This window comes from Amblyomma maculatum, chromosome 1 (assembly GCF_055883805.1).
Source record: "Amblyomma maculatum isolate TAMU_Amacu chromosome 1, ASM5588380v1, whole genome shotgun sequence".
In the NCBI taxonomy this organism is placed as follows: Eukaryota; Metazoa; Arthropoda; class Arachnida; order Ixodida; family Ixodidae; genus Amblyomma; species Amblyomma maculatum.
The window spans coordinates 128,948,741-128,960,845 of record NC_139344.1 but is presented as its reverse complement, the minus strand read 5'-3'; the positions used below and the strand labels follow the sequence as shown (position 1 = coordinate 128,960,845).

The 12,105-nt window shown below is 46.5% G+C and overlaps 1 protein-coding gene across 2 annotated transcripts in view; it reads right to left on the bottom strand.

Annotated features, from left to right (window-relative positions):
* The window catches only part of LOC146203904 (follistatin-related protein 5-like), a 353,223-nt gene that overhangs the window by 21,737 nt on the left and 319,381 nt on the right, over positions 1 to 12,105 (bottom strand). For both annotated transcript variants that reach the window (XM_084588979.1, XM_084588980.1), the window contains exons 10-11: positions 6,482 to 6,613; positions 2,714 to 2,973 (exon numbers count right to left, since the gene is read on the bottom strand). In XM_084588979.1, the coding sequence (XP_084445105.1) occupies positions 2,714 to 2,973; positions 6,482 to 6,613 (392 nt within the window). The remainder of the gene's footprint in view (positions 1 to 2,713; positions 2,974 to 6,481; positions 6,614 to 12,105) is intronic.

Below are 12,105 nucleotides of genomic sequence, written 5' to 3'. Positions count from 1 at the left end.
GAATCGGTCCCGGCATACTTGGATCCTACGTCAAACACGCTGCCCCTATATGCCATGCAGGAACGTTCGTGCGGCTTGGCTATAACGGGTAGTCTATCACGTAACGTAGTAGATAACGAATGTAAGCTGATAAGTACGTGCGCGGTCACAGAAGAACAATTTTGAAAAAAATATGCTGCTTAAGCGAGTAGCAAACGGGAGCTGACAGATAGGAGCCATTAACGCTATCGTAACATATCCTTACAGGAAAAGCTTAAGCCTCACTCATAATTTCTTTGTTTTGCTGTTGTGTGAGTAAGGGGTTCCAGAAGATAAAGAGGTGGGTGCGTGCAGCTTCTGTAGGCTGTATGTTCGTAGGTGGAAGATGCATTTCTATCTGTGGTTGCCCGCGTGAGCATCCATTAGAGTGTGGAGGCTTTGCGCGTACACACACACACACACACACACACACACACACACACACACACACACACACACACACACACACACACACACACACACACACACACACACACACACACACACACACACACACACACACACACACACACACACACACACACACACACACACACACACACACACACACACACACACACACACACACACACACACACACACACACACACACACACACACACACACACACACACACACACACACACACACACACACACACACACACACACACACACACACACACACACACACACACACACACACACACACACACACACACACACACACACACACACACACACACACACACACACACACACACACACACACACACACACACACACACACACACACACACACACACACACACACACACACACACACACACACACACACACACACACACACACACACACACACACACACACACACACACACACACACACACACACACACACACACACACACACACACACACACACACACACACACACACACACACACACACACACACACACACACACACACACACACACACACACACACACACACACACACACACACACACACACACACACACACACACACACACACACACACACACACACACACACACACACACACACACACACACACACACACACACACACACACACACACACACACACACACACACACACACACACACACACACACACACACACACACACACACACACACACACACACACACACACACACACACACACACACACACACACACACACACACACACACACACACACACACACACACACACACACACACACACACACACACACACACACACACACACACACACACACACACACACACACACACACACACACACACACACACACACACACACACACACACACACACACACACACACACACACACACACACACACACACACACACACACACACACCGAATTTTCGAAAAGATTACTGCACTGATCGCTTGTAACTGGTGTGGTACTGCGTACATGATGCAGAATGTGGTTTCTCTGTTTGTTGATGTTGCTTGAGCTACTGAGAATCCCGAAACGGCAGGGACGTTAACGCGCTGATAGAATTATATATGAAATAAGTACAGTTTAACAAAAGCAAAAATAAAAACGAAGTCTATTTCGCTGTTCCGAATTCGCAGTATAATAGGCACTTCGAGTGACGAAGTTTGTGCCGAATTTTGCAAACTGGCGGATATTAGGTACTATTGGCGACAAATCAAACGCGAACACGAAAACTGAAATGCCAACAAAGACAAACATATTGGCTCCTGGACAGGCAATGCGAGTGAGGTTTTGAAGGACAGTCTTCGCGCCTTCCAAGTGAAATTAACCAGAGATCGTTATAGAGCTTTTCCTGGCTAAGGTCTTTTCATTTCAGTGTTCTCTTTTTATTATTGGTGACATAGTGCATGCATAAAATAATAAGAATAGTAGTGAGATAATGACTGGCAATAAGAAAATACTGAGAGTAAGTACCAGCTTGCAAAGCATAAAAGTTCACCAATTTAAACTCTCTGAAATCTAAAAGAATTCATATCAATGAATCAGAGGCGCTCGACGATTCAAGAAACACACGGTCGCTTTGATTCCCGCGCGCCCGGCTCAGACGGTCGACAAGCGCGGCGAGGTTCACTTTGGCGCTACCATGTGGCGCCAGCAGTAGAAGTGTTTTGTCCCCGCTCCTCTATTTGGTAGTGTACATGGCGCCATCTGCTGAGGAATGGCAGAGCTATTCTGGTCTGGCGGCATTTCGTGAAGATACCATTCGCCCGAACGACCCCTATATTCTTCTCGAACTCAAAGCGTCACTAAAGAGCGAGCAGTGATTACTTTAGGAGTAGCCTACATCATGTGTATAATCAGGATTAAAATGGCAAATCAATAATGTGACAGATGAAGTTCGCTTAAAAAAAAAAAACGAAAAAAAAAAAAAGCGGAATGTAGGTTCTAGAAGTGCTTCCTTTTGTCATGGGGGATTCCTGTCAATGGCACAAATAGCTACTCTTCTTTTTCTCTTTTTTTTTTAGGCAGCGTCAAACAAGTGCACTTTTCGGCGTTCGGAGGTGAGAAAATGTTACTGATTAGGCTTTAATCCGGTGGGAGTGCAGCTGTCCAAGAAAGAAAGCCCAGCCCGTTGTATCTAGGTTTGCGTCAAAGGCTGACTGCAATGCAGCGTGTAGCTCAGCGGCTGCCTGAGGATGCGGACATCAGGCTTCACTCACGTCGACGACGACCATCTGTATGCGGGAGATGATGAGCACGCGGCCCTTGGTCGGCTGGGAGACGTAGACGTATCGGTCGGCCACGTTAATGGCGCGGCCCCAGGAGCAGTTGGCGCCTCGGTCCCCGCACACGTACTCCTGAGTTCCCGGGATGATGTCCACGCTCTGGATCTGGTGATAGAGGCGGCAGTTGTCCGGGTCGTAGACCGCCACGCCCCAGTCATGGAAGGTGAAGAACCGACGCTCCTCAGACGGGGCCGCTGCGCGTAGGTGTACGCATACAGGAGATGTGAGGAAGCACGCTGCTGCAAGTCTATGACATTCAAGTACAGCAGAGCCGTTAATGGTTGCGACAGCTGGCCAAAGCCAGATACTTGTAATATCCATGCTTGACGTAGGAAGGTACACGGTTTTCTTAGCTCAGAGGCGACAGCCTTTACAAAGGCACCCTGCGTGTCGTTTCTGGGTTACCAGGGAAGGAAACTGGTGCAGCTTTCATTCAGCCTTTGAATTAAACGCCCATTACTAAGGCACGTACTGCTACTTGTCAGAATCCTTGTGACACCCCCGACTAGAGTGGTACATCAAATCGTCTGTTCCTTTTTAATTTTGATACATGGCTCTACGCACACTCTTCTTCAAAGGTTGCTCGGTTTGTCCGGCAGGTATTGAGAGACCCCTGGATGTATAAAACCCCGCACAGTACAACCATATCTATCGAAAGCCAAGAAACGAGGTAGAAAGTTTAGGACGTTTCAAGAGGTTGGTTTGTTAGTTTGTGGGGTTTAACGTCCCAAAGCGACTCAGACTATGAGAGACGCCGTAGTGGAGGACTGCGGAAATTTCGACCACCTGGGGTTCTTTAACGTGCACTGACATCGCACAGCACACGGACGCCTTGCTTTTCGCCTCCACCTAAAAGCGGCCGCCGAGGCCGGGATTCGATCCCGCGTCCTTGGGCGCAGTAGCCGAGCGCCGTAACCACTGCGCCACCCCGGCGGGGTGTTTGAAGAGGGGTATTACTGAGCTAATATATATCTCTTCATGTATGTCACATGCTGTACCGGTAATTTGTTCTATCGTGTACATACTCCTCAAAATGCACGGTGACAAGACTTCCTGCACGAGAGTTACAGCAAACATCCCGATCCCCCTTTCTCCCCCCTTTCTCCCCTCCTCCTCATCCTCTTCCTCCTAGAACTTATACACGTCGTTTACTATGTCTAACAAAGACAGCACTGAAATAACTACGAAGAAAAAAAAAAGAACGATTTTTCCAGATGAGCGCTAGCTTACGTATGCCAAAGAAGAAAAGTATGAGTGTGCGAATATTCGACATTTTCAAATAGCGAATGACTGTTTAGAAAACCGAGCCCACTCCGACGCCGCAGAGCATGTGTTGCCGTGATCGGTGTCTGTGGAAAGCAGAGTACAGCGGGGTCCATTCGTCTGGCGGTTTCCATAACACTCGTACGTATGACCTTCAAGATCAGACGGTGGGACACCAGGTTCGAGAAATCCTACTTTTACGCACAATATCGGAGGACATGTCTCCAACTCTCGCCCCTCCTACCAATAAGAGTGTAGCTATACTTTATTCTAGGAGAATGCAAACATCTGTGAATGCCGTATAGTGTATCGATCCTCGTATTTGATTGTTCGAACGAACCAAACAGAGTAGTTTGGAAATTATTCCCACCGAATCAAATATGTTACGAACTTTTTCGATGCTTTTCAAATAATAGACACGAGGTTCTAATAAGGCCCACCGTAGTATTTTTATTGGACGACATTTCGAAAAATGGTCACCACTGACGCTGCGTGTCACCTTGTAGCGATTAGCATGCGGCGGATGGAGGGTTCGTTGCCACTACGCAATCCATTCTTGAGGCAGCGTTCATACGCATGGCCACGGCCGGTCTCGAGGGAGAGAGCGCGCGCTCTTTCTTAAGAGAAGAGAGAAACGCTCTCTCCCTCGAGACCGGCCGTGGCATGGCATCTAGGACTGAACGACACGTTAAGGCTTAGGGCAAGTTTAGCAACCTTGCCTGATACCCGACCTCGGAGGCCACATCTCACACGCGCTATTGCCCGTCTCATGTCCTGTGGTGTTCCTTTGGTTTATTCTACTTCGTCATCAACAAGAAGGGGCAATTTTTGTGCGCTATAGCTTCGCACTAATCGATTTTGCCATATTGAATTCATTTTGCGGCCCCTTAGCGGAGATCAGCGGTGCGTCTTTAACACATTCAGATTGAACTCCACAAATTAGCACCGCAACGTAGTGCCGCGCCTAGCACTTCGCACACTACTGCTCGTTTTGTACGAGTATGCGCAAGAGTAGCGAGCATTGATACAAATATTCGATTCGTACTAGATTGAACCATATCTCTATTCGACTCGCGTTCATTTAGGTAAGGAAACTAAGCTATTCATATTCGATTCAGTAGTGGTGGAGGTGCACTATTCGTATTCGAATCGGTTCAGAAACAAGTACTATTCGCACAACCCTACTTTATCCCCTGTTGTCATTAGAAGAAACATGTAACTATTTAATGCACATGACATTACGCTCACAGGCTGACTTGTTGCGTGCCCCTGGAAATGCGTTAATATATTGTTCGACAACTTTAAACTCATGATGTATAGCTACGAACCGAATTATTAGCTACGAATACGACCCGAATTATTATTCGGTTCGTATTCGATTCGGTTCTTCCGCTATTCAAGTCGTACTTAATTTGGTAGCAAAGCTATGATCGAATACAACTCAAGAACGAATCGACAGATGCCACTCAAAGGATGCCCTCCGGCCAATAGCGTCGACCAATTTCATGATGTCATGATTAATCCATGGCTCATGTCATGGCGTGCTAGGTTAATCCATGGTTAATTCTCTCTCACGTTAGAGTGACGGTATTAAGCCTGGATTTGCCTCGAGGTCATGAAAATTCGTTGTTTAGTGGAAATATTTAGTCGAAATTATCGCTTGCGTCGTGCCCTTCGTTGTTTTGCGCCATGGAACCTCTTAAATATCTGCCGACGCTATTGGTTGGAGGGCCACTTTTGAGGTTGACCTGAAGCTTCGTTCTTGAGCTCTATCCTACAAAAACCTGTTCGCGTTAGATTCGGTTTTGAAAATGCCCTGTACGCACACCCCTAAAGACGCGAAAAATGACAGTCAGACACGTGAAGAAAGGTCCCTTTGCACACTCATCTATGCGTGTAAAGGAATGCCAAAAAGCATTTCGAAGGTGCGCATTTCGGTGGAACACAGGTGCTCCATCAGCCTCGTATAATCATCCTCTTTTTATGTCTCGAGGCAATAAACACCATTTAATGAAACGTAACTGCCCAAACAGCACTGTGTGTTGCGCCCTTCTTTGAATAACATTTTCAACCGCGCCAGAGGAATTAAGAGTAATACGCGAAATAAGAATATCGCGATAAATTAACAAGCAGAAAAGGCGGGCACAGGACGAGCGTTGCACTTGCATATGAATAAAATCAGAATACATCAGCTGAATGAGCAAAAAAAAAAAAAAAGAGACGCGCACGCGCAAACCTTGAAATCAAAACGTCAATTGCTAATTGGGCACAGTTATGATAGTAAAACATAATTTTCTACGTGACGCTGAAAAAATGAGGCAAGGTTTCGCACTTGCATACAACGTATAAGGAAACAACTATCCCTATCGAGTCTTTAAATTATATTTGTAAGTAAAGAACACGTTAATTTGTTGCGTCTAAGGCGGTTCCTTTTCTTACTTGGAGTTGGCTGGTCTTGGACAACAAGCGAACTGATGTCTCTCGTGGAGCCAGCCGGATTCGACGCAACGCACATGTAGGCTCCCGTGTCGCTGTACGTAATCTTCCCAACCATCAGCGCTGTTCCGTTTCCTGTAGAAGGCAAAATAGGAGAGCAAAACACGACATTACACATTACTGGCCTGGTTGGCACCGAAAGTGTCGAGAAAAGGTCGAAAATCGTCATCATTGCAGGTAGAAAACGCGGCCCTTAGAACGAGCGCTTCGTTTTCAGGATGCATTATTTAAGAACTCCATTAAGGCAAACTGGCTGCTAATGAAAGGCATCTCCTTAGACACGTAGATTAATGCATTTAGGCTTTTAATGACTTAGTCTGTGTGATAAATAAAGAAGCATGAGTTTGTTAATGTATATCTCTATCTATCAGGTACGCGTACGACGCGCTTTTGCTCAAACGGAATCGACTTAGCGCTATTTTTAAATAGCCAACTATGTCACAATATTTTCTTGCTGCTTCCAGCGACTATAAAAGAAATGGGCGCTTTAATGCTTCCACTCGTCTTCTGAATCTCTATCCGCCGCCGCACCATCTCCTGCTTTTTTTATTCCTAACAACAAATTAGAAGCCAGGCGCTGGAGTGGCTTACTAATTCACGTGCGCTTTGATTTCGGTGACGTTTAACTGTCGGCGTCATCCCTTTATAGTTGTATCAAAGAGGTGCGCATGTGTTTCTATTAGAATGTATTTTCTTTTGTAGAAACCATAGAGTTCCTTACACTAACTGGAGGGAAAGCTGAGGGCGCTGCAATTCAGCCACCTTGGGCGCGCTAAGAATCATGGGCCGGTGTGCTACTTGTTGCGGGACAGTCGGTTTTTCTCGGGTACGAAAAAGAAACATAGCCTTACTGCGATGTTTCTTTTTCGTCATCATCATCATCTGAAGGCGCGTACATAGACCGCGAAAGCCATAGTAGCGAAGGCGCAAAAGCAGACGTCGCCAATAAATGGTTTTTGTTTCCCGAAATGCTACTAAAAGCTTCCTTAAGTGATTGCACAACCATAAGTATTTTTATAACGTTTTTCTGTTTCAAATTTTGCCTATTAAGTCCGAAATATTGGTATTTGTGCTGCTCAAAACTAAGCCAATAGGAGAAAGAGCCATCGCTTATATTGGATAAACATCACACTGACATGCTGTTTCTCTCTCTTTTTGCAGTTTACAGTCACAATATTCAATCTTAGGACATTATTTATGGTAAAACAACGTTTATCTTTGCATTAGTTTTGGCCAAAAGTTGTAATTCTGCACTCGGTAGCTCTCCGGCCCATGATGCTTTGAGCGCCCATGGTGGCTGAACTGGCCGTCTGGAAACTCCATGTAAACTCCCATAGACGGCAGCACAGCTTTCCCTCTAGGTAAGAGTAAGAAACTCTATGGTAGAAACATACAAGCCTTACTGTATGTTGATATTTAAGCACCGAACCCTGAGGATAAGTTGCTTGAATTAAAGCGCCGATCGTTTCAATTGTTGTTCATTGGTTTATAGCAAAAAGGTGACGCAAAGGCGAAGAAAAGTACCAGGTGCGAAACCGGCCAAAGCTCGCAATATACAGGTATTTTATAGTTTATTACAAGCGCATGAGAGGCTCTCTCGGTGGCAGAGGGAACGGGCTTGGAGTACATAGTATGTCATTCGCAAAAACTTTCTCCCCAGTGACTTTAGCAGCGAGGTAGAGTTTGAGCGTTACATTGGAGGCGTTATGTGGTGCCCAGCGTATCACGCGCGAATTAGATTGTGAATATTCGAATAGTTTTCGTTTGTTTTTGCTTATTGTGCGTGGCAGCATGTCCTATATATATAGTCACCCCTAATTCGTTCTCAGATTATTTGTTGTCGACAGTACTACTCATGTCCCGTATCTCCAGGCACGTCTTTGAATTCACGAGCCAATACACGCGTACAGGGCATGCCACTTTTTTTTCTTTTACAAAGAGTCAGGATATCGAATATTCAGATTAAATTGGATTTTGTATGCGTAGTAAGTTTTCAGAACACCCGGCTAATGACTTACTATATATACTCGGGGTCTCTTTTTTGGCAATGAAGACAGAGCTACAGGAGTAAAGTGTGCGCAACGCTGACATTCCGCCAGTAGTTCAGCCTCACGGCGGCCGTCTGGGATTTAGCTCGATGCGCAGTTGCATCGATGCGTTAGAGTGACCAGTAACATATATGGAAGCTTATTATAACCCGATGTGCTCAAACGTTGTGTTGCGATTTATTAAATATTTTTGCCGGAAATCTATACTTCAAAGTAACACAGAGGACATATTTATGTTGGCCTCTATCGATAGAATATCGAGTTATAATCGCAAAAAGGCCACTATTGACGAAAATGGGGCCAAGAAACAAAATGCAGGTGTCGCTATCACCGGCAGAATTTGCAAACATATTGCTTGCATCAACACCGAAACTTCGTTAAAACTTCAAGTAGGGCTATTTGGTAATTTCTTGTTGGAATCATTTTGTTGGCGGCAAAAACACGGACACAAAGAACACGATACACAAGGGACACCCGCAAGCCAAAACGTTGCAGAACGTTACAGAGGCTATGCTCGCCTCCCTTCCTTTCAAAGCGGTGACTACCCGTTCTTTTCGGGTAAAGGCGTCACGAGTTTCATCTTTCCAGCGGAAAGACTTCTAGAACTGACCCTCTCGCGGATGATAAATGAGCCTTTTTCGTACAGTGGGACAAACATAATCATATCCACCAGAATAAGCCGTGGAATCGATTTTTACTGAGAATTATGAATGGATGAAGTTGTTCTCATTGTACCTTCAAACTGTTCAGTTATATGCCTGAAATAATTATTGCTGCCGCCATGTCCTGGTTAAAGAGGAAACTATTACCACTACGCGAGGGATTTATTCTGTTGCGTAGCAAGAGAGGACGTGCTCCGAGGAGGAAGGTGTGGCGCTGTTCAGAACCTTAGAGAGTCATAAATTAAACCTAAATGGGGCTTTTAAGACCTTGTACAGTAACAGTGCTGAAGACGAGGTTGTAAGATCAGCAGAGGAAAAGGACAACGGCGTTGGGCGAACTCTCGTGTCGACGGGCGCTTGGCCAGCTGAGTTCTGCTTTCTACATCAGTGCAGCGCTCCGGCAATATCAACCCCGTCCGTAACAAATTGGTGGAGGTGAGGGTTCGCCTACCCACACGACGCATCCTCAACAGCTGGAGCCTCGCCGGAGCCGTCGCCTCGCTGGTCTCCCTCCCGTTGCCGTGTCTATGCAGCAGATCACCCAGCAGTAACGAACATCCACGCCAGACCCTTAATTCATCCCCATTCGGCGATGTTCCGCCCATCCCTATGAACCTAGCGAAGCTATCGTTTCGGGAGCCCCGTTCCTTTGCTGATCAAGCAGGGGAAAATTTTGACAAGTGGCTCACTTATTACAAACGTGTGAGCCGATATAATCTCTGGGATTCGATCAAATGTAGTGTTTCTTTTTGACGCTGGCAGCCCTTATGTAGTATGAGAACTACGATCGAAATCACACTGACCACTTGGGAGTGGTACTAGAAGACGTCAAGAAATGGTTCGGCGATTTAAGTGCGAAGAAGTACAGGCCGAGGAGACACTTGCCCACAGGGCTCAGGTACCAGGTGAAGCTTGCGCCACCTACTTTAAAGCTATCCGTAAATTATGCAAGACCGTAAACATCCTGATGACTGAGGAGGACAAAGTAGGCTATCAGGCCAAGGGCAGTTTAAAGGCTATCACTACCTAACTGTCAAGGAGAACTTGAGTTTGGTTTACGACGTTATCCGACACTGCCTGACATTCGAGATCCTGAACCTGAAGAATCATCGCATCACACCAAAGTTTGGACTATGATTTGATTTTGACCACTATGGCCGTGCACCATCTATGAAATTGTTCGGGATGAGCTCTTATGACGCGAGCAGTTCGCCTGGCTCTCTGGCCTCGCTGGTGACGGCTACCCTCTTCCAGCACCTGCGCGTGCGTGGCCCCCAAAATCCAGGTATCCATCAGTCAATGTGCCCCGACGACCGTGAAACCCGCGATCAAGACCCGACCGAATTTAACAGCTTTCTTACCATCGGGACATATATCTCCTCTCTCGTACTCCAGCCGTACATCACGCTGACCGCCGTAAAGCTACATCGTCCTTGAACCATTGTCTGGATATTCGTCGCGTCCTACCACGCCAGCCAACGCTCCTGTTCTTGATCAGCCCCTATTCTTGATACCTGTTCTACCGCTGTGGTGTCGTGGGATACATTTACCGCTACCGCAATCGCTGTTCGTCGTAGAGGTCCCATTATTAGACAACATCCATCAGACCTGTCGCCCTGCCTTTCTCTGACACAGCTTTCTACGCGACCATTTTCCGCTAAAGCATTCTAACTCGAGGAGTCGTTGACACAACGAAGGAATGAGCAGCCGTTCTCCTGCCACCGACCGCATTGTGACCCCTCCTCTTCCACTTCATGTGCGCCGTTCCCCGTTACAATGACATCGATCACTGCCACCCTTGCAGAAAAACTAGCCAGCGCGGCCGATTGAGGTGAGATCCCAGGAGCGCTGCTGTCCGGTATTCCTGAATCTGCTTACGGGTTGAAGAATAAGGTTAATGTGCTTGTCGACGGCTTCTTTACCACGACTTTAGTAGACAATGGCGTTACTGTTTCGGTCATGAGTTAGGTTTTTAAGAACCTTTTGGGGAACAAAGCTTTTTTTTTTTATCTGGGATAAAAATATGAGTGGGTAACTGTTTCCGGTCGAGATGCGTAGCTTTACAATTTATTTAGGGCCACGATTATTCCTGCGGGATTCGCCATCTCGATCTACACACGACATAACCTTGAGAATTTACTATTTGCGTTTGTGTGGCGCTACTGTGTATTGTCGGACGGGAGCGCTGAGTTTTACGGTTCTCTTCCTCCTCAACATTTGGCAGAATCGGCAAATTGTGAACATGTCCTGTGTGTGTGTGTGTGTGTGTGTGTGTGTGTGTGTGTGTGTGTGTGTGTGTGTGTGTGTGTGTGTGTGTGTGTGTGTGTGTGTGTGTGTGTGTGTGTGTGTGTGTGTGTGTGTGTGTGTGTGTGTGTGTGTGTGTGTGTGTGTGTGTGTGTGTGTGTGTGTGTGTGTGTGTGTGTGTGTGTGTGTGTGTGTGTGTGTGTGTGTGTGTGTGTGTGTGTGTGTGTGTGTGTGTGTGTGTGTGTGTGTGTGTGTGTGTGTGTGTGTGTGTGTGTGTGTGTGTGTGTGTGTGTGTGTGTGTGTGTGTGTGTGTGTGTGTGTGTGTGTGTGTGTGTGTGTGTGTGTGTGTGTGTGTGTGTGTGTGTGTGTGTGTGTGTGTGTGTGTGTGTGTGTGTGTGTGTGTGTGTGTGTGTGTGTGTGTGTGTGTGTGTGTGTGTGTGTGTGTGTGTGTGTGTGTGTGTGTGTGTGTGTGTGTGTGTGTGTGTGTGTGTGTGTGTGTGTGTGTGTGTGTGTGTGTGTGTGTGTGTGTGTGTGTGTGTGTGTGTGTGTGTGTGTGTGTGTGTGTGTGTGTGTGTGTGTGTGTGTGTGTGTGTGTGTGTGTGTGTGTGTGTGT